This window comes from Chaetodon trifascialis, chromosome 14, assembly GCF_039877785.1.
Source record: "Chaetodon trifascialis isolate fChaTrf1 chromosome 14, fChaTrf1.hap1, whole genome shotgun sequence".
In the NCBI taxonomy this organism is placed as follows: Eukaryota; Metazoa; Chordata; class Actinopteri; order Chaetodontiformes; family Chaetodontidae; genus Chaetodon; species Chaetodon trifascialis.
The window spans coordinates 24941013-24961129 of record NC_092069.1 but is presented as its reverse complement, the minus strand read 5'-3'; the positions used below and the strand labels follow the sequence as shown (position 1 = coordinate 24961129).

General features: G+C 43.9%; 3 protein-coding genes across 27 annotated transcripts in view; 1 reads left to right on the top strand and 2 right to left on the bottom strand.

Annotated features, from left to right (window-relative positions):
• mark3a (MAP/microtubule affinity-regulating kinase 3a) overlaps positions 1-4422 on the bottom strand; it is a 45330-nt gene extending 40908 nt beyond the window's left edge. For 8 of the 23 annotated variants that reach the window (XM_070979693.1, XM_070979706.1, XM_070979702.1 and 5 more), the window contains exon 1: positions 3782-4420. In XM_070979693.1, the coding sequence (XP_070835794.1) occupies positions 3782-3832 (51 nt within the window). In that variant the 5' untranslated portion in view covers positions 3833-4420. Of the gene's footprint in view, positions 1-2175; positions 2261-3781 lie in introns of those variants that run through there. The other 15 variants (XM_070979685.1, XM_070979691.1, XM_070979688.1 and 12 more) reach the window with 4 other exon arrangements.
• Positions 4423-6126: 1704 nt separating this feature from the next.
• eif5 (eukaryotic translation initiation factor 5) lies at positions 6127-15061 on the bottom strand. Of its 3 annotated transcripts, none has more exons than XM_070979725.1 (12): positions 14985-15061; positions 14119-14343; positions 12562-12841; positions 12330-12411; positions 11366-11538; positions 11146-11257; positions 10926-11056; positions 10163-10324; positions 9574-9735; positions 9261-9425; positions 8548-8688; positions 6127-7913 (listed from the first exon to the last, which is right to left on the bottom strand). In XM_070979725.1, the coding sequence occupies exons 3-12, from the start codon at positions 12631-12633 to the stop codon at positions 7815-7817; spliced, it is 1299 nt and encodes a 432-aa protein (XP_070835826.1). In that variant the 5' UTR covers positions 12634-12841; positions 14119-14343; positions 14985-15061; the 3' UTR covers positions 6127-7814. The 3 variants fall into 3 exon arrangements, with proteins under 3 accessions (XP_070835826.1, XP_070835823.1, XP_070835824.1); XM_070979722.1 differs by having other exon boundaries at positions 14990-15061; XM_070979723.1 differs by lacking the exon at positions 14985-15061 and having other exon boundaries at positions 14119-14679.
• Positions 15062-15355: 294 nt separating this feature from the next.
• On the top strand, positions 15356-20117 carry vps29 (VPS29 retromer complex component). The gene is made up of 4 exons (XM_070979727.1): positions 15356-15439; positions 17738-17929; positions 18449-18684; positions 19583-20117. Exons 1-4 carry the CDS (start codon positions 15437-15439, stop codon positions 19698-19700), a joined length of 549 nt encoding a protein of 182 aa, XP_070835828.1. The 5' UTR covers positions 15356-15436; the 3' UTR covers positions 19701-20117.

Genomic DNA, 20117 nt, shown 5'->3' with positions numbered 1-20117 from the left:
GTCGACCTGCTGTGACGTGTCCACGTAGGCTCTGCAGGAAAAACCACCGATATTTATATCTGCATCCAGACGAGGAAGGTAAGCTTTCCTCCACCAGCCGCAGATGGCTGACAAACTCAGGATCTTCCAGCCAGTTTCAGCATGCAAACATCAGAGCCTCGAAGCAGAGGCAGACGGGACTGTTTGGTTTCAGTGTTTAAAAGGTGAACAACAGCTCACTTTTTATCATGTGACACCACAAAAGAGCAACAAATGCTCACATTTGAGAGCCTGAAACAGGTTACTCTTTCAAATATCATTCTAGAAAAATGATTAAATCGGTTATAAAAACTATTGCAGATGAATTTGCTGTTGACTGACTTTATGTTTCAGCTCTAATGAATCACGTGCAAACTGCCAATCAAGACTCGTTACAGAGTTAAATCATAATGAAGACAAACACTTCAGATATTTTCTGCTGCTTATAGATGTGTGATCAGCTGATTTTCAATGGAAATCAGATTGAGTTTCAGCACTGAAACGACTGCTAATCAGAGTCACAGATCACCAACAACTAAAGTGGAGAAACGTGACCTGGCTGGAGAGCAGGCGTACGGCCTCAAATGGAGGACGTTTTTTGCTGGTTTCAGATTATTTTGCCTGACGTCTTCCTCATTCTCTCGTCTTGTTTTGAACAACAGCTGGTTAGCTTCATAGCGCGTACCTCACACAACACGAGCGGAACAGAAACTTTCCTCTGGACTGTTTTACCACTTTGCTCTGCTGCTTATTCTGCTAAACACAAAGCATCTTTCAGAGCCTCCATGTTTGAAAGGTGACGTAAAAAAGAAAAGACCAAATTAAATTCAACGCTGTGAGCCAAAGTCATCCTGAGGTCGGCATGCAGACTCTGTGCAAACAGGATCTTCAGCAGAGCACAGAGCAACAGATAAGGGAAACGGGTCAATCCATAACGGCGGTCTGGTTCACACATTGTCGGTTCACCAGGATTTAACCGAACAAACTGTTCACCTGAGTGCATAAACCACCAGATCCTCACGCTTTCATCTCATGATCAGTTTAGTTTGAAGATGACGGTTGAAGTAATATCTACACGTATCAGCGTCTGCTGTGTGGAACACGGGAAACTCATCTTCCTCTCCCTGATGCAGCCTGACAGGGATTTTAACAGAGCTCACAGTTTCAGCTTCGACTGACCGACTCAGGACATCTGACATGATTCTGTTGCTAGAGGCTGTGATGAAACAAAATGCAAAAAGAAGTAAAAACTCAGACACTGAACAGAACACAGAGAGCGTCCAGAAAAGCCGCTGCAGCCTGGCTCTCTGAGCGTGGACAGGTTTCCGGTGCACAGCTCTGACAGCACCACCAGTGGAGGGATTGATTTTTCGGGTGTTGTGTTCAAATGCACCCCTCTGTGTCCCACCAACTAATAAAGAAAAAAACATCTGACAGATACTCGGTGCGGCCTGAGTATCGACTGACCGACTGATGCCTCATTAGCAGTTGGTGGTGTCCTCTGCCGCACCCGGCCCCCCCCTCCCCTCCCGTCCACAAACCTAACTGACCCCATTCATCCTGCAGACAATGAAAAGAACAATGATGAAGTAGGAAAATTTACAAGAGTTTAGACTTAAAAAGAGGTCAAACATGAAGAGAACCATCATCACTACTGCAGCTTTTCTTTCCACGGTGCATCAATGCAACTAAAAGCGGTCACTGCATTAACTGTGCTGATATTCCAGCTGAAATCATATAATAAAAAGTCAATTAAGTTCCTGTGAGGTAGGACAAGGTCGCAATAAACTACACTGCAGACTTTACATGAACTGTTCTGAGAACAGAAGATGCAAAATGCCAGAAAACCACAATAAGGTCACTTCAAACTCTGGACGAAGCAGCACGCACGCTTTAAGTGACTAAAGGAATATTTTAGGACTTCTACAGCGATAGCAGGGGAGAAATAAATACCATCAGCTGGGATAAGGTCACTGAATATCACAGACACGCTGCCTGAAAAAGACGCCTGTGGGAACATTCAACTGTATTTTTGTCTCCTTCCGCCATCGTCTGCTGATCATAAAGGGAAAAAAAACACAGTGTCCATTTTTCCCGTTCACAACTTCCTGTCAGTAAAAGAAGAATCTGATCCGTTTCCTTTTCGCGGTTACTCACGAGGCTGCGGTGTCTCCTGGCTGCCTGGGAGCCCGTCATGTTTGGACAGGAACACCTCACCGATGATGCCCATAGAGTCCCAAACACCAGAGCCCAGATCACCACAGAGAGACCAGAGAGGGAGACAGCAGGAGAGCAAGCCCCCTGCAGGCAGACTCACCGGAAGCAGGAAACCAGGCATCTCCCTTTCAAATTAAGAGGCCTCAGTCTGCTGTTCTCTCTGTGTCATGAGCTAGAGTCAAGTTTTAATGACTGCGTTTGGCATTTATGTTTGACTTGAAAGGTTTGTCTGTTAATTGTCTTTTGATCCATCAATGCATTATTAGCTCTTCTGTTTTAATTCTTGCTTCTACTTGTTTCAAGCCGTCTTTTCTGGCTGCTGAACATTTGCATGTGCAGCGATTGAAATGGCCTAATTTCCCCCGCAGGGATCAATAAAGCTTCATCCTGTTTGTGCAGGATAACACTTATCTCTGCTCCCGCTGTGAGTCATGAGAGTTTGATGCCACATGTGGACATTACACTGAGGGGACATGGGGAGAACAGAGGAACGTAAGGTGAAGGTACAACAAGGTGGAGATACGTGGAGTCTCAATCTATACGACCCACTGAACTCAACAGTGGCGCAGGATTATAAGAGAACGTACAAAGCAGCTACAGACGCTTTAGATAAGCCATATTTGCAAGTCAAGGTACATCAAGGTAATAAAATGTGCATGGACAGCCGCTCACATCACTTCACGTCCTGTGAAGAGTTAATGTTCTGTAGCACTGAAACAATAAGTCGATTGACAGCAAACTAAAGGCTGACAGTTCTGATGACCACTGAATTGTTTAGATCATTTATCAAGTCAAAATGGCAAATTGACCTTTTGCTAAGCCCCGCCCTCCTCAGTTACTGCTGCTATGCCTGTCAAGCTCTCTGGCACTGCACGTGTGGAAATGATTTCTGATATCTGATAATGACATTACAAAAGATAAACCGTTCAGTACAATTCCATGTCCATATCGGTGGAGATTAGTTTAATTTTGAAAATCACAACCGGAAGCTTCATTGTTGCCACCTTGACGGCCTTCTTTTAGACAGGATATTCTGTTGGTCACCGGGAGGCGGGACTAATGAAGCCCATATTTGGAAGCTGAACGGTTGAAACCTTTGAGTGACAGCTGGCAAAGCCAATAGCGGACCGGAACAGAAACTACTGTTGCCTGCCAGAACCAGCAGGCAAAGTACTGTAGTTTTGTCCGTGGTTAGGCCTAAATATCCCGACTACATCCTAATTACTTACAGTCACATCAAAACTTAGCATTCGCCGATAAAAATTATACAGGACATGGCAATAAATGCCAAAAATAGACACTGAATAAAATTAAAGGGCGTGTTTGACGTAGAGGATATGCTTGTTTACGATTTACCAACAAAGTGTAACACCCCGTGTGAGACAATTAACTATCATCCAGTCACATAGTGCACAAAAACGGCAGCAATCCGCCACAATTTCAGCCAAACTTCCACGTCCTTCTCGAAACAATACAACGACATTTCACAGCACTGACCCAAAGTGCAGCTAGCTGAATATCCCAACAAACAAGCCTTTATACTTACACTTTCCGTCACCTTCTCGTTGACCGTGGGCAAAGGAGTTTTTGTTGACATCTTTTATTCGTCCTTCTTCCGCCAGTGGCCGTCCGATGTCCAAAATCCACCGACACCTTCTTCAGTCCGACGGCCGAAAACTGAGATTATTGCCTCGCTTTGCAGCTCTCTCCGGGGGAAACAGTCTCAGCATGGATCGTGACAATTTTCAAACCAGACCGGACGTGTTAGAGACGAGCACCTGAACTGTTAGGGACCGAAAAAATCCTCACTAAAGAGCAGATTATTCCCCTAGTCAGTATTTACATGGCGCGGACATACCGTTCACGGCCTGTGTTCAAACTCGGCAGGCAAACGAAATCACAGTCCGTCTGTCCGTTTGGGTTTGAGTCCGTGAAGCTAACTGAACTGACGTTAAGGCGCTGTCGGTCGCCACTTCCAAAAATCGCCCCGGGCTTTTTTTCCACTAACACAACTCTGTCTAGAAACGAGCCATGGCGTCGAGTGTCACTGGGCGATGTTTCTCGGAGGGATTCAAGCGGTTTGGGTGGCTGAAATACTCGCCGTCGACTCGGTTTCTTCCATCTCCGACGGCCCAAAGTGAAGCTGGTCTGTCTGATTTAGGTGGGACCAAAATGGCTACTCAGCGGCTGGGCTGGATTAGGCTGCCTTCACGGACCCCTCCCAGGCTCCGACGTCAGAGCTTCATCATGAGCAGCCCGACAGTCAACTGCTTTATTACCAAATCATCTTCTAGAGCGGCGGAAGAAGGTTTCACATCATTTATTTAAGTAAAAGTAGAAATACCACAGACTGAGAATACTCCATTTCAGGTAAAAGTCCCGAATTCAAAATTTGACTTGAGTAAAAGTGCAAAAAAAAATAAAAATAAAAAAAATATTAGAGTATCAAAAGTAAAATGCTCATGTAGTCAAGTGCTGTATTTAAGCACAGATTTGTGGTACTTTGTACTTTACCCGAGTATTAATGTTTTATGCATCTTAATACTTCTTCTCCACTACATCTCAGAAGCAAATATTGCACTTTTTACTCTACTGCACTTGTCATTTTCATGACTAAACGTTTGTTTGATGCATCAAGTGTCAGAAAATGATCATATAAGACAGAGAGCAGCAGCAGATCCTCACAGAAGTCAGAGCCAGAAAATGTTTTGCTTCATAAATGAGATGATTATCCAAAAAGTTGTGGATACGTTTTCTCTTGACTAATTATTTAATCTTTGCAGCTCTAATCATCGTCAGTTCCCTCTGTGAGGAAATAAATCAGCTTCATGGATCATTCTTTCAGCCTCAGAAGCATTTAAACATAAGATGACTCTTAAAACGTCTGTGGTGGTTGTTTAAATGAAGAAAGAGTCATTTGAAGCTGCAGGAGGTGAAACACTCAGTTTATTCTTTTATTTATCTGTTAAGGTTCCCTGGACCCATTTCTGCTGCTCACTAATCAATATAAATGAATAAAAAGAGAGAAATCACTTCATTTACTGCCAATGTTTTGCTTTCATTCATGTACTTATTTATCAGTTTGCTTTTGAAGAGGTGTTGGGAACAAACTGGACTTCATGTATTGATTCATTTGCTGGTGATGCAAACCTTTTGGATTTTGTGTTCATTCACATGAAGAGGATGAAATGTGATTTATCTATAAATAAAGGAGAGAGAAAAGTAAAGTGTAAAGTTGTTTATGAAGAGATAAAACAGACAAACTAATCAACACTTTGATAAAAGAAATATATATAACTAATACATAAATAAAAGTCAACTACATAAAAAAACTGTGAAACAAACATGAATTAATTAAATAAATACACGCTGTAAATAAATCTCTTTATAAGCTTGTGAAACGTTCTTGAAGGCTTCATTTTAAACTCCATGTTCGAGAAGCTGTTGAGTCAGTGTTTCTCATCACTGATGGATTTCACTGTAGCTGCAGTGAACTGTTGTCTCACAATATTCATTTTAACAGCTTGGTTTTCAGGTTGACCTGCTGCTACTGAAATCCACTTTACACGAAGAAGAAGAAGAAGAAGAAGAAGAAGAAGAAGAAGAAGAAGAAGAAGAAGAAGAAGAAGAAGAAGAAGAAGATCAGCGTGTATGTACACGAGTCCATACACAGGGTGCTTCAGTTCAGGTTTGACAGTGATGATGATGATGATGATGATGATGATGATGATGATGATGATGATGATGATGATGATAGGTACACATCAAAAATAGCCTATTTAAACGACAAAATGTATAATTTATCATTCAAAGCTGATTCTGGTATTTCTTGGGCTGGACTGGAGGATTTATTCTCCACCGCAATTAAAAACCATCATCAGACCATCACATAGGCAGATAACAGTTATAGAATATGTGATTTTTATTAAATAATCCACAGACACAGACGTTTAAATTACGATGCTCTCAAATGAAAGAAATTGCCACGAGCTGAGATTCAACTGCCGCCCCAAACAAGCACACCTACTGTCAGGTTTGATGTGTCCAAAGGATAGTGTTTACATTTCCGACAGCACGTGAACGCAGCTTCAGTGTGTCCAGCTGAACGGGTGGCGGAAGTGAGCAAACCGGCTGACCTTATCTCATTGGTCCAGAGAGTCCCGAGAGGAGCGTCATTGGTCAGAGGAAACGTCTCTGTGGGAATTCACTTCGCTCCAGAAGAAAACTGCGTTTGGATTTATACTTCCACAAATTAGAATATTAAGTTAAATATATATCATTAATATTATTAAGTTTTTAAAATGTCACCTGTGCGTGTCAGTAGTTACTTCAACACCGCGGTGGAATGTAATTAAGGATACTTACTCAAATACAAGTTGTAGGTGCTTGTAAGTATTTGTACTGTAGTACTCTGGGAGAATGTTCTGCTGTTTACTGCACTCACCAGGCAGCTTTAGTTACTGACTGTTACTTTATAAATATATAAATTTTTGCCCACAAAACACAAGGTGAGCTTTTAAAATCTTTTTTGTTATATATTAAAATACCAAACAGGTTATAGAAGCACAGCTGAAATGATTAATAGATCAGCTCATTAGTCAATTAGCAGAAAACTATTTTGAGTCATTTTCATGTAAAAACATTTCAAAAGTTCAAATTTGCTGCTTTTCCTCTGAAGGACTTGAATGTATTTGTAAAAATGTGGCGCTTTGGACCAAACAAACATGGTGAAGGCTCACTTCGTGACCACATTTCTCACTATCTTCACAATGTTTCCAAACATTTTAACCAACAGACACTTTTACAATTTCTAAAGTCTGTTTGTTTCCACACAACCCAAAAAAGATTAAAATCCACTTTCACGTTCCTTAAAATCTCAATTTCATCTCACACATAACACCGCTAATATTCTGTCACGTCTGAGTTTCCTTTTCTGCCTCAGCTGTTTCCTGTTTCTTCACCATCTGACACTTTTTGATGTGAACTGTAAGAAGTAAAAATCCTGAATTTCCAGCTGTTTTTACGGAGCTGCAGACACTGAAGCAGGTGGACGTCGAACCTCTCAGGCTGTGATCTTTGAACGAGTCTGACATTGAAGTCCTGATCTGCTCCCGTTAGCGCGACAGAAGAGAAAGAAAAGTGTCAAATGTCAGAGTCAGCTGATCATTTCAGCTCTGATTTGGAGTCTCGGACAAACCAGACGAGGCTGCTCGTCTCTTCACGCGTCATCATATGAACCATCGAGTGTGGTGGATAGCAAAACATTCGTTCTTTATTGACTGGAAAAATACAGGAAAAAAAAAGAGAAAAGAAAAAAAAAAGTGCAGTCAAAATGATGCCCAAACACCCATGATTAAAATCCCCAAAGCGACTTCATTTCATCAACTGAATACATCTGAAACGACAGTTAGTGTGCAGCAAGTAAAGCGCTACGTTAAGTCATGCCACGAAGCAAGGGGGGAGGGTGGGGGAGGGGGTGAGTAAAGGAGGGAGAGGCCGGCCAATTGGGTCGTACGGGGCATCGTGAGTCAAAGCCACAACACAAGAAAAGCATCATCATCATCATCTTCATCAGTCTCTCAGATGGCATCGATGTCGATGTCGTCCTCCTCCTTTTCAGGTGTGTCTGGTTTCACAGTCTCCATCTTGAGCTCGCGGGCGGAGGACGAGTACACCACCTGAGGACAGAGGACAGATTTACACCGTCGGCCGGGACTCCAGCTCAGATACGATGGACTCACATCGAGTGCGTTTCCTACAAAACGCTCCTCACTATTCAACAGAAAACGTTTACACCAGAGCAGCTGCACTGAGTCTGCACGGGAAACAAAAACCCAGTGACTGATGGGAGGATGAAGAGGAGACGAGTGACTCATTGACACTCAGCAAAGACTGTCAGTACTTCACATTTCAGCCGGCAGAACAAACAAAGCCGCCCAGCTCTGGTCTTTAAGGATCCCCGCAGACAAGACCTAAAACTCTGCTTCATTATGCACCATGTGCTTTTTCCAGAAAAGAAAAGTTCAGTTTAAAAATTCATTAACAGCAACATTTTTTCCCACGTTCAAAAAAAAAAACCACAACAGATTCATAAATAAACAAACATTGTTTGTTTTTTAGAGCTGCTCACAGAATCTCCTGCTTCTCTAGATTAAAGATGTTTAGAATAAAGATGAAATGTGCCATAAATCCGCTGCAGGTTGGTTTTCATGAGGCATCAAACTCCGCAGACACTTCAGACTGTCACTTCAGCTCAGCTGCCTGCGTCAGACAAACATGAGCGGAAAACAAAGATGTCCGTCTGTCCCTTACCTCCACGTTCTCATCTTCCTCCAGCTCCTCTTCCTCGCTGCCCTCGCTCTCCTCCTCCGCCTCTTTCAGCCATTTGACAAAAGGAGCAGCCTTGGCGTGGATCTCTTTGGCAAGTTCCTTAGAGACGTACTTCTTAGAAACCTGGCGGACAAAAACAAAGTTGGATTTGTTCGCAGCTCCGATGAAACGCGACGCCGCGGCTGGCGACACGTTTAATCCACGTGATTAGTGGAGGTGCTTTACAGAGTCACTACACCTCCTGCGTTTCTCACACCTCCTGTCAGCAGCTTCACTGCCTGATTACAGGCGGCGCTCCGAGTAAAATTAGCTGCTCGCTGCCGTACAGGAAATTACATCACACTGTGACAATAAGCAGCACGGCTATTAAAGGCAGTTTAAAGTTCCAGGAGTGGAATCAGGACAGTGAACTCAGACATTCATCTAAAGATGGTTTTTGGAGGGCAGCGCCAACATTTGACATTTTCTCCACAGACGTCTGTTAAAACATGAATTTCAGTTTTAACGAGCAGAACTGGCTCATGTTTAGTGACATTAAAGGTCAAACACATAAAAGAAGTTTAATGCTCAGAAGCCTTAAATCTGATGATCGTTAAATCTTAACTGATGCTGCTTAAAGCTTGTAGGTGTGGTTTCAGCCTCTCTTTTCAAAGCTTGGCCCTTTGACCTCTGACTGATGCTTCTCACGCCCCCACCTTCTCCGCCCAGGCGAATATGACGTCCTCCTCCAGCAGGTCTGCGTCGTACAGGTCTTTGAGGATGATGGGAACGCGGGAGAGCAGCTGGACCTGATGCAGCTTCACGACGCACTCGAAACCTCCCAACAGATACTTCTGGGCCTTCTTGTTGTTGTGGCAGAACTGAAGAGAAATTTAACCAGAAAACAGTCAAGAGACGACGACGACGCTCAAGAGGCGCGACAGTACTGTCAGCTCAGCTCAGGTGACAGCTTTTAAATCACACCCGGGCCAAAAATAGACCCCTGACAACCAAACACAGTCAGCTTACTCGCAGGAAGTGGCGCTTGTACTTCTTGATCTGGTCGCGGATGTTCTCGTTGAAGAGCAGCTCGCTGAGGATGAGGGGGCCCATGGCCTTCACGTCCAGACGCTCCGCCTCCGCCAAGATCTCCTTATCAGCTCCGTCGATGGTTCCGCTCTCCTTCTTTTGCTGGAAGAGGAAAGCAGTGAGGCTGAAGACCAGGTGTATTCTGGGAGTTCTGTTCGTGTTCTGAGTTCTTCTGTCAGTGACGACGTGAGAAGCTCGTAGTTTACATGAATCTCCACATGTCCACACTTTCCTTCTTTTCTTACTGATCGTGTCGAACAGTGCTGTGATTCACTTTACATCAAACATTTGCTGGTAACTGCTTCACTCACGTTCAATAAATCCATCCAGCTCATAAATACTTTAAATGCTCCTCCCTCCTTTGGCTCTCATCAGGGACATCTGTCGTCTTATCATTTTACTGACCGATTGAAAGAGTAATTCAGTGATAACAGACGATCAGAACTCGTTCTGGTCTAATCTTGAAGACGAGGTACAGGCTGGATGTTGTGAGTGAAGTCGAACGTTGAATCCAGTCAGGGAAACTCACCTTCACAAAGTTGTAGAACAGGTTGACTCTCTCCTCCAGGGGTTTCTCCAGGTCTTCGCTGAGCGTGAGGTTCTTGGCGTGGTCGCTGATCTCCTCCATTCGCCGCCTCTGCGCCTCCTCTGTGGTCTCCTCTGCCCAGTCCTCATCGTCGTCATCTCCATCCTGAGGACCAGACGCAGGGAGGACAGATGGAGAGAAAGTGTGGAGGAGGTGAGAACTGCTCCTAAAGTTTTCACTGCAGGTTCTTTCAGACAGTAAATACAAACAGCTGATTTCTGGAACATTTGGGAACAGAAAGGAAGCGTTTATTCATGCAGACTAATCCTGCTGTTTAAAGGCTTTGGGCAAAAGCAAACTGGAAACGACTCAGGGGCTAACGACCCAATCGTTTTATGCAACTGAAAAAGTTTGTTTGCAGCGTCTGCAGAGGGAAACGCTGCTGAAGCTTAATGTGGACAGATGAAGAAGAATCAAACGCAGCGCTGGTTGGCGTGATCGGGAGAGGTTAACACAGTCAGCTGCTCACAGGGGCTTTAACCTCAGCGAGCACAAGACGGGGAACATTTTCTTCAACCTCCAGCAGTAAGCAAACACAGCACTTGTCCTGCTGTTATCAGGTGGTGTGTTTGCTGTTGGGAAACTCCCACATCTGTTTATACAAGCGTCTGACTGTCACAGCGGTAAAGAGACTCCAGTGGCCTGACCCTGCAGCCTGCTCGGTCAGAAAGACGAGCAGGACACCTGGTGAAGGGAGGAAACCCACCACAGCCTCAGGAGCATCGAAGTTGTCTTGGTTTCCAGCCTCTCCGCTGCCAGAGCCGTTCTCCTTGTCCTTCTTGCGGTTCTTCTTCTCCTTCTCTTTCTTTACAGACGCGGATCCACTGTCAGTGCTCTCTGTTACGGGAGAAGCAGAAGTTCCCATTAGGCTCAGCCCCAGAGGACCTGGACCTCCACCGTGCCTGGCAGAAAGAGCTAAAGCTCACCTGGCGGGTTTTTGAGGATGAACGTGCAGAGTTTGTGTCTGGTGTCTAGCATGCCACGGTATCCACAGGCCTTACAGGAATTACCAATGGTTTGTTTCTTGGGATTGACATGCTGCAAGAGACAAAGACGAACCTCATCACATCTAAACCTTAGGACATTTGTCATGTTTGCTTCTTAATCTTCACAGGATGTACGTTACGGATGCTGGGAAATATTTACCAGATCAGTTTCAGGGTTGTCACACTCGGGACACAGCACAAATTTTCTGATAAACCCATCAAGCATGTCCTGCAGCTTGTTCGCCTCATGGGATCCGTTGACGATGTAACGGTCGTTTTTGGTATCAAACTGGGTCTGAGCACCGAGTTCACAACCAAAAAACTTGGTCGGGTCTGCAGAGAGGATGAGAACAGACACCAGATGTCACAATGAAATGAGAAATCAGTCCCATCGGAAAACATCAGTCATCAAAAAGGTTTTTTGACATTCAGGAAGATTTTGCCTTTTCGTTTGCTTTTATTTGATCTCAGCCTGTAAAAACCTCTGATTCATGAAAAGTATCCTCCCTTTAACTGTCTGCCATAACAACCTGAACCCAAAAAAGAAATTATTAAACAGACTCAAGTGGTTGTCTCAGTACAGCAGTTCAATTTTGGCCATTTGTGTCCAACAATCCTGTCTCTCACTGCTGACACACAGTGTGGACTCAGTTAGCTGTGCTGTGTTCATATCGGATTATCTGGAATTCATTAAAATCAACATCCTGTCTCAACCAGAGACATGAAAAATTAAAGACATCACGATCAAAATGACATTTCCTCATGTCTGAGCAGTCACGTGGTTACTTTGTGAACAGAGGAGGACTTGAGCTTGAACAGTCTGTGGGAGAGACGATGAGGAGGAAGCTGCTTTTGTAGTTTAGTTTGTTTGACTTCCATTAAAGCAGCTTTACATAATCCCTTCACACTGTTTGGTTAAACAGTAAATTAGAACGAGACAAAGGAGGGAGAAATGTAAAGACAGCTTCCAAAGAGAAACGCAGCATGAAAGCAGCTAAAAGACAGATATAAGTTTCAGAATAATTCTGCTGCTTGGTCGATCTCTTTTCCACAGATCATGGTTTAAAGCAGCCAAGCGGAGGAAAGAGGACGGACAGGATGGTGCTACACAGGGTGCTACTTACATGTTGGAGGCCTGTTCAGTGCCTTTGCAACATCAACCATGTTGACAATGACCGTCTTGATTCCATTCCCTTTGCCTTCCACCTGGACGAGATAAGGAGACGCACAGAGGAGGCATCAACACCCAACCCAAAGTGTGGGACGGGGTTATTTCTCAGGCAACTTTGCTCCGTTAAAGTCAGCATGACGAAGCTGTTATTTCAGACTTAAGAACCCGTGGCAGCGAGCTCTTACCTTGGCAATCAGACGGGGCATCTTGTAGCGATAGAACTGGTCTGACACGCTGCGGTTGACGTTGACAGACATTTTGGCTGGATGTTAGCACTATCAGTAAGATAAAAGGATCTTGGTTGGGGATTTTTCGGGATCTTCTGTCTGGAAAAGAGGGGATGACATAAACGACTGCAAGCGCGCTCGGTCTCTGACATGAAAAACGCTGTGCCGCTGTGGCCGCAAGCTCCTTGCTTGAAGGCTAGATTTCCACCACACAGGTTCCAACGGCTGCGCAACAGCTCTGAAAGAGGAGAGGGACAAAAACCATCAATATTTAATTTCAGATGAATAACAGTAACTTCATGTGTTCCAGCCAACTTCACTGAATGGCGTTCAGGTAGTTAGTGGTGTTTTCTCAGTAACGTATGTGTGTATGCACTATCAAATATGTTTACTGAATTTTGATCACTGATTTAGTATTATTATTATTTCCTTTCATAGGGAAAAATATCTCTAATCTGGTTTTAAATCCAAATATCTGCTGGCTGTCTTAGCTCTGTATGAGAGCAAACTCAGTATCTGGGCTTTCAGATCGCTGGTCAGACAAATTGAGGAAATGGGCAGATTAATTAAAATGAAAATAAGTGGTAGTTACAGGCCTGGTTATATAATCGATTTAGTAATTAAACGTGGTTATGAACTCTTGATAACCCACAATTCAGAAGAACATAATAAAAGTGACTCCTGTGGTGCAAAATTATTCTTGCATGACTGTCACTGTTTAACCAGAGCAGACTGAGTTATGACATATGCCAAACCTCAGAGAGAGCCCGGGGACACTGCACAGTCCCTTATACAGATACTTCTCAACTGAAACAAGTTTGAGCATAAATACCTACATTGCCAGACAGATTATGAATATAAAAAGGCTCTATTAAAGTGACAAAATGCTGCTGGCAAAAACCAAAACCAGTAAATCCATGTGATGCAACAGTGAGCACAGACGATAGATCAGCCACAGAATAATAATAAGAGACAGCCACTAAACTGGATGCTTTTGTGGCCATATACAGAGGAAAATTGCTCTGTGAAAGCCTTTTGTTTTACATGAGGGCCTCTGGCTTTAGTCACATCAGGCCTTCTCTTGTTAATAGGTCAAAAACAGGAGGCCTAGCAGCTGCCAAGCAAACTCTCCCCCCGCTGATGCCTTTAATACCGACGACCCGATCTGCGTTAGTTCTTATTTCCTCAGCTACGCCAGTGTGATTCGACGTTATTAAATGACTCACTGCTGGTTTGGCAGTGTCCACAGCTGAGGTGCTTCAGAAGGGCAGAGGTCGAGTCTATTTCAGAGGGAGGCTAGCTAGCCTAGCTGACAGCTTGGTGCAGAGTGCGTCATACAGCCACTGCACACGAGTGAGGCGACTGGGAGACGCCATTTTGATATCGAGGCACAGAAAACGTGTAATATTTCACAAAAACGCCTTCTGTCGCCTCACTCGTTCTGAGAAAACATAACCACATATCGTATATCTCGCTAACATTTTGAATATGCAACAAATTGTTCCCACAACTTACCGTTTTCGCAAAACAAAGACATAAACACAACGCTGATCGTCCAAGAGCCGCAGTGAACGGTGGTCGATAGCTGGTGCTGGTGTTGTATTGATTGCAGCAGGGTCCGTAATGATTTTTTTGGCTCTCAAAGATGCACAGTTAAACACCCTAAAGCGTCCAAACAGTGCAGGTGTCAGGCTCAGAGAAAGAGGTGGGTTATCTGGAACGTCCTCGGAGTTTGGGGACCTTTAGGACAAGAAGTGCGACGTTATTGTTATTCATACAAACTGCGGACTAAAACGCTAACGTTAGCATCATCAGGTGTGACAGCCGTTGTCGTTCGCTGGGTGGGCGGCTCAAACGTCACGTACAATATAACCGTTGTGAGAGCTAACGCTAAACAAGGCCAGTTCAGTTCTCAAACGTTCCGTTATGTCAAGCGTTTTTAACGTTATATAACACCGTTAGCATGTTGGCGACAGCCAGCAAACTAGCTAAAGTTAACGTTACACGTGTTTCATCACCAAATTTCCCCATATTATCTCGAATAACATTATGCGTTCATAAAAATACGGATATCCGAAGTGATATGATTAAATTCTACATCTCAGTACAAGTGCGCCGAAAATATGTTATAAAGGCAGTCGCTCGTAACGTAGAACTCCAGGAAATAGTCGGAGCCAGATGCTAAAGCGAAGCCAACTGACGTCCCGCTGCTAACAGAGTCACTAGCCAAGTGCTGTCGACGCGGTTGGGTGAAGATATTATGATTAAGTCGTATTCTTTACCCTGCCTAGCTAGCTAAAATTTCTATGTGGATATACGACCATCAGTGTGAAATCTACGTCAGGATGAGCCTCGGAAAACGTGATCAAATTATTTCGCACCTTACCTCTCGAATGTTCTGCGAAATACTGCTACTCACGTCGCTTTTACCGACCACTGTCAAGGTAACAAACACAACAAATTTTGTAATTTCCGGTGGCAGTATAATTTTCAACTAAACGTCCGTTCTCGTCGTACTTGTTTACATGATGCAGAAGTCCTTTAAGATATCAAATATGGAAGTTTCATGTAGCCCATTTGCAAGACTTTTTACAATAATAAATAATATTAACCATGCAATCTATTTTCAGAGCAGGTTATAGCTGTTCATGTAATTTTCCTCAATTACCATAGACGCTACATTTCATTGATTTATTTTGAAAGGACAAAGGGAAGTATTATGTCTTCTTTGACGCTATACGCTAATATTGCCCTTTCTCATTGGCTGACGGCTTGACGCCGTACGTGCGTAGGCGCTTCCTCAACTTGATTAGCAGAAACAGCAAAATAGAAGATGGTGAGTATGAAATGGCGAAAAGGCCACGATTTCCCGCATTTACAGCCCGCGGTCCTAGCACTTTGCTTCCATGATGTTGTCTTAGATTAGTTGTCGACGTAAGGAGAGCGACATGATGGTTTCAGCGCGTCCACACAGTCACAATTTTGGGGTTTTCAGTGAAGCTTCATTCCGAGTTGGATCAGCGATCACATGACAGCTGAACAGTTTAGCCCCCCAAATTCAGTTGAACAAGCCACAAGCACCCCCGAAGTCTCTCTTTTCATTTGCACGCTGGCCTTTCGGTTTGTCATGTTTGTTCTGCAAACATTCTTGTTGTCTGTTTAATTGATATCACGACATTTTTTACTTTTTCTTGTTTGCCAACCGGCTAGCTAGCAAGGCTAACAGGCTAACAGCTACTTCATATGAGCCACTTTTCCTGTGCAGCATTAATGATGTTTATCACTCGTTAACACCAATTATAACTTTCAATGATTTCAGAGGTAAGATTACTACTTAGACAAACCTGCGCATTATGACTGCAGATACACGCTTTTCATTAATTCATTCATTGTCCTTCCTGTCTGGAATTATAATGAGTTGGACGATAATTTGAAGATATTTCTGCAAACAACACGTTTAGATGCAGTTAAAATCTAAGCTGTTGATTGATTCTAACAGATTTCCAGTCAGCACATGATTTTGCATTTGCTCCCACTCAGTCAGGCGTAACTGTATATTTGCTTTATCATCACCACTAACCATTAACCATTAACAGTTGATTCAGCCATATTGTCGTGTAGCTCTTTCTTATTTGTTTTACAATGATTAATATCTGTCTACTCAATCCATTCACTTTTTAATTTCTAATTTCAGTTTTCCTTTGTCCCAATTCTGTCTTGTCTTTTTTTTTATTTTATTTTAATCTTTGATCATGCCTCCTTTCGTTCTCTCCATGCACATCCTGCCTTTCTCCCTGTCTCACCCCCTCCCCGCCTACCACCCCTCCTTGCCTGTCTCCAATCAACCAGGCTGGTCACCGGGTAAGTGCCCTCGCTCTGTGTTGGATCCCTGTTTTCTGCTCGCTCTTCTGCCCGCCACACTAACACGGGACGGGGATTGCACGGCTGTGGAGGTCTGCAGTGTCGTGACGTGGCGCCCGGCAGGCCGCCATGCTTTAATTCCACCTGCTCTCGGCTATAAATTGCTTATCTGCTCAAAATACTCCAGAAATTAGTCAGAACAGGAAACCTAAAGCTCCCGTATTAGATTTCAAACCCGGTACAGACTTCTGAAACGATTCAGGCAGACGTGGAGGAACGTTTCTCAAATTAACGTAATTCATTTTTGGGAATCTTTACGAGTGATTCATCTCTTTCAAAACAGGAAGACGTTATGAACCGAAGCTTTCCACCTCAGAAATAATAAGATATCCTGATTTGACTAATTCAAGTTTGCTGTTTTGCATTTGGTGACAGATTTTTTGATGCTGTCATGAAGTCAATGCTTTGACAGTTCATCTGTAAGAAGTGACCAAAAATATTCCTGTGATTTCAAACACTGAGCTTCTGTTCGTCGGTCACGTTTCCTGGTTTGTGTCAGAGTTCACCTGGTGTTTGATCAGCTCACCTGAAATGCGGTGCAGGACAAAACCTTGAGATGTTGGTTTGTCTCTCACCAAACTTGTAACATCCTCCCACATTTAACATCCACAGCGTCGCTCTGCTGGCCAAAGGACGTCTAAGGTTATTTATGGGTTTTATGTTTAGTTCAAACCTTCAGTTTGTTGGTTTTCTGTTGACTCATTGTGTGAAAACATGATTTTCCTGCTCTTATATTCTTCATCTGTTACTAAGTGTCTGAAATCCAGCTGAGCTCATTCAATCCATATTTTCCTCCATTGGCTGCTTTTTTAGGTCGTGCCAGACGTAACGTTCACAGCCCAGTTTGAATTCAGACACTTAATAACTCAGCTTGGTACTCACAAACTTTGCTTGTTGACAAGTTTGAGCTTCATGGATTAAACCTCTTCACCTACTGTGCTGAATTAATCTGCAGTAGGTTATTGCTCGAAGGCAGTAACATAAAATTTGATGTTATTTTGTTGGTTTTAGACAAGATACAAGACCGTTTAGTAATAACTAAGTGAGGAGGAAAGCAGCTCTGGTGGAGTCTGTGTCGGCTGATCTGTGGCGTCCAGCTGAGCTCCGTCCTCGGCCCACATCCCGTCAGCCTTCAGCTGCGTCGCACAGCCTGAGCCCCCCCGAGGCTCGTCGCTGCTCGACTAACTCGTCTGTGTGTCTGTGATGCTGTCAGTTGGTCCTGGTGTTAGGTGACCTGCACATCCCCCACCGGTGCAACACCCTGCCAGCCAAGTTCAAGAAGCTGTTGGTCCCGGGGAAGATCCAGCACATTCTCTGCACAGGCAACCTCTGCACCAAGGAGAGCTATGACTACCTGAAGACCCTCGCCGGAGACGTCCACATAGTCCGAGGAGACTTCGACGAGGTCTGTGTGTGTTTGTAGACAACAATGAGAGAATCTGTGTTTATTACACCCCACATTAATTTATTTAATTTAATAGAGCTGTCAGTGTGGGTGCAAAACAGAGATTTCAGCTTCTTGTTAAGTATTTAACAATGTGTTGGAGGCAAAACGCTTTGCTTCAGAGAACAGCAGAGACTTTATTCTACAGTTTGAAACAAGAGGCCACTGACAGGAAAGCAGTCTAATTTATGTGGCTGAATATTTACAGAAAGAAAGATGGATACTGGTCTCGTGCCAGTGCTGGAGATTAATTGTGGTGTAATGAATTCTAATTGCTCGCCTCTTTGAGCTTTAACTTCCTATTTCACAGTTTATAGAAACATCCACATTGAAGAGCTCATTCACTCTGTCGTGCCTGTGTAAACCTGTGCACGTCGCAGATTTCAGTGGTTGATCACCAAGAAAAGAGTGTTAGTACAAGAAAGGCTCTTTCACATGGAAACAGTGCAGAAACCTCACAGCTCTCACCTTTCCTCTCAGAACCTGAACTACCCGGAGCAGAAGGTGGTGACGGTGGGCCAGTTTAAGATCGGCCTCATCCACGGTCACCAGGTGATCCCGTGGGGCGACATGGCCAGTCTGGCGCTGCTCCAGAGGCAGCTGGATGTCGACATCCTCATCTCTGGGCACACACACAAGTTCGAGGCGTTCGAGAACGAAAACAAGTTCTACATCAACCCTGGCTCGGCCACGGGAGCCTACAGCGCACTGGAAAGGTAGAGGAGCGCCGACACACCCACAAAGGCTTCATTCAGTCTTTTAGCGTTTCTCAGCGATAATAAAACATCAGATTTCTTGTCATGTGAGTTAATTAGAAGCAGGAAACTGATTATTTGTATTAGAAACCTCAACATCCTCAAACCAGACGAAATGTGAAATGAAACATAATTCATCAGACTCATAACTTGGCAGGCTAACGTTGGCAAACACTTTATAATACACACACACACACACACACACACCAGCGAGGATACAAGAGCAGAACGGACGTCGTACGTCAGCCGCACTAACACTGCGGTTTAAACACACACCGGCCTCAAACACGCTACTCATTATTTAGTTGGTTTCCAATGAGGCTGAACGTCCTCACAGTTTCTCAGCGTTACAGAAGTAGCCACGTTAGCTTAGCAACAAAATCAAAAATCATCATCATAAAACAGCGTAAAACATGGCAAAACCGAAAGCTTCCAACTGTTTGTGGGCAAGATGTCGACAATAAGATCTTACTTTGACCACAAAGAGTTGTTTTTATGCAGATTACAGTAGAAACATGTTTCCTCTCTCACATCTGTACAAGTGCTTCAGGTTTCATGTGCTCAGGTTGTGAGATTCTGCCTCAAACCCAAACACGGTGGACATGTTGGATTTTTTATTAATGCTGCTCGTCGCGTTGAGAAATGACATTTCACAAACTCAGCTGCAGCGTTTTGGAGCTTTCTGTTCGACGTTGCTGTGGATGTTTTTCACTCTGAGATGTTTGCGATCGTCTTTGGTGCGACGTACAGTGCAGGTGTTCAGGTGTGCAGGTGTAATAGTAGACTGAGTGTGATTACAGGCAGTCCGGAGTGGAGGAAGAGCCTCGACCTAAAACACATATGTCTTCTCTCCTTACAGCAACATCATCCCCTCTTTTGTATTAATGGACATCCAGGCGTCGACGGTGGTGACGTACGTTTATCAGCTGATCGGCGACGACGTCAAGGTAGAGAGAATCGAGTACAAGAAATCTTAAAGGGCGGCAGGAGGAGGAGGAGGGGGAGGAGGAGGAGGAGTTGGGTTAACGTGGCTCAGTGTATCGTTTCATTCCTTTCCACCAGGGGGCAGCAGCCCCCCTGCAGTCACCACGACGGTAATGCTGTAACAAACTGTTCAGTAACGTAACTCTAAAAGATCAATGTATTATATTGTTTATATGTCATCAGCATTTGCTTGTATCCAAGCTGTCAGTTGGTAACTGTAGAGAATGCAATAATGTCACATGTGTTTGTTATCAACAGAATTATTTGGTGCCATTTTCTTTTCCTTTTTCTTTTTTTTGTTGTTTTCGCCCTCGCCATGTCCTGCACATGTAACAACAGGCCTTTAGCTTCAGGTAGTCGGCCTTTTTTCATTCATTTCTTCCCCACAATAAAGATCTAATTTCACTTCA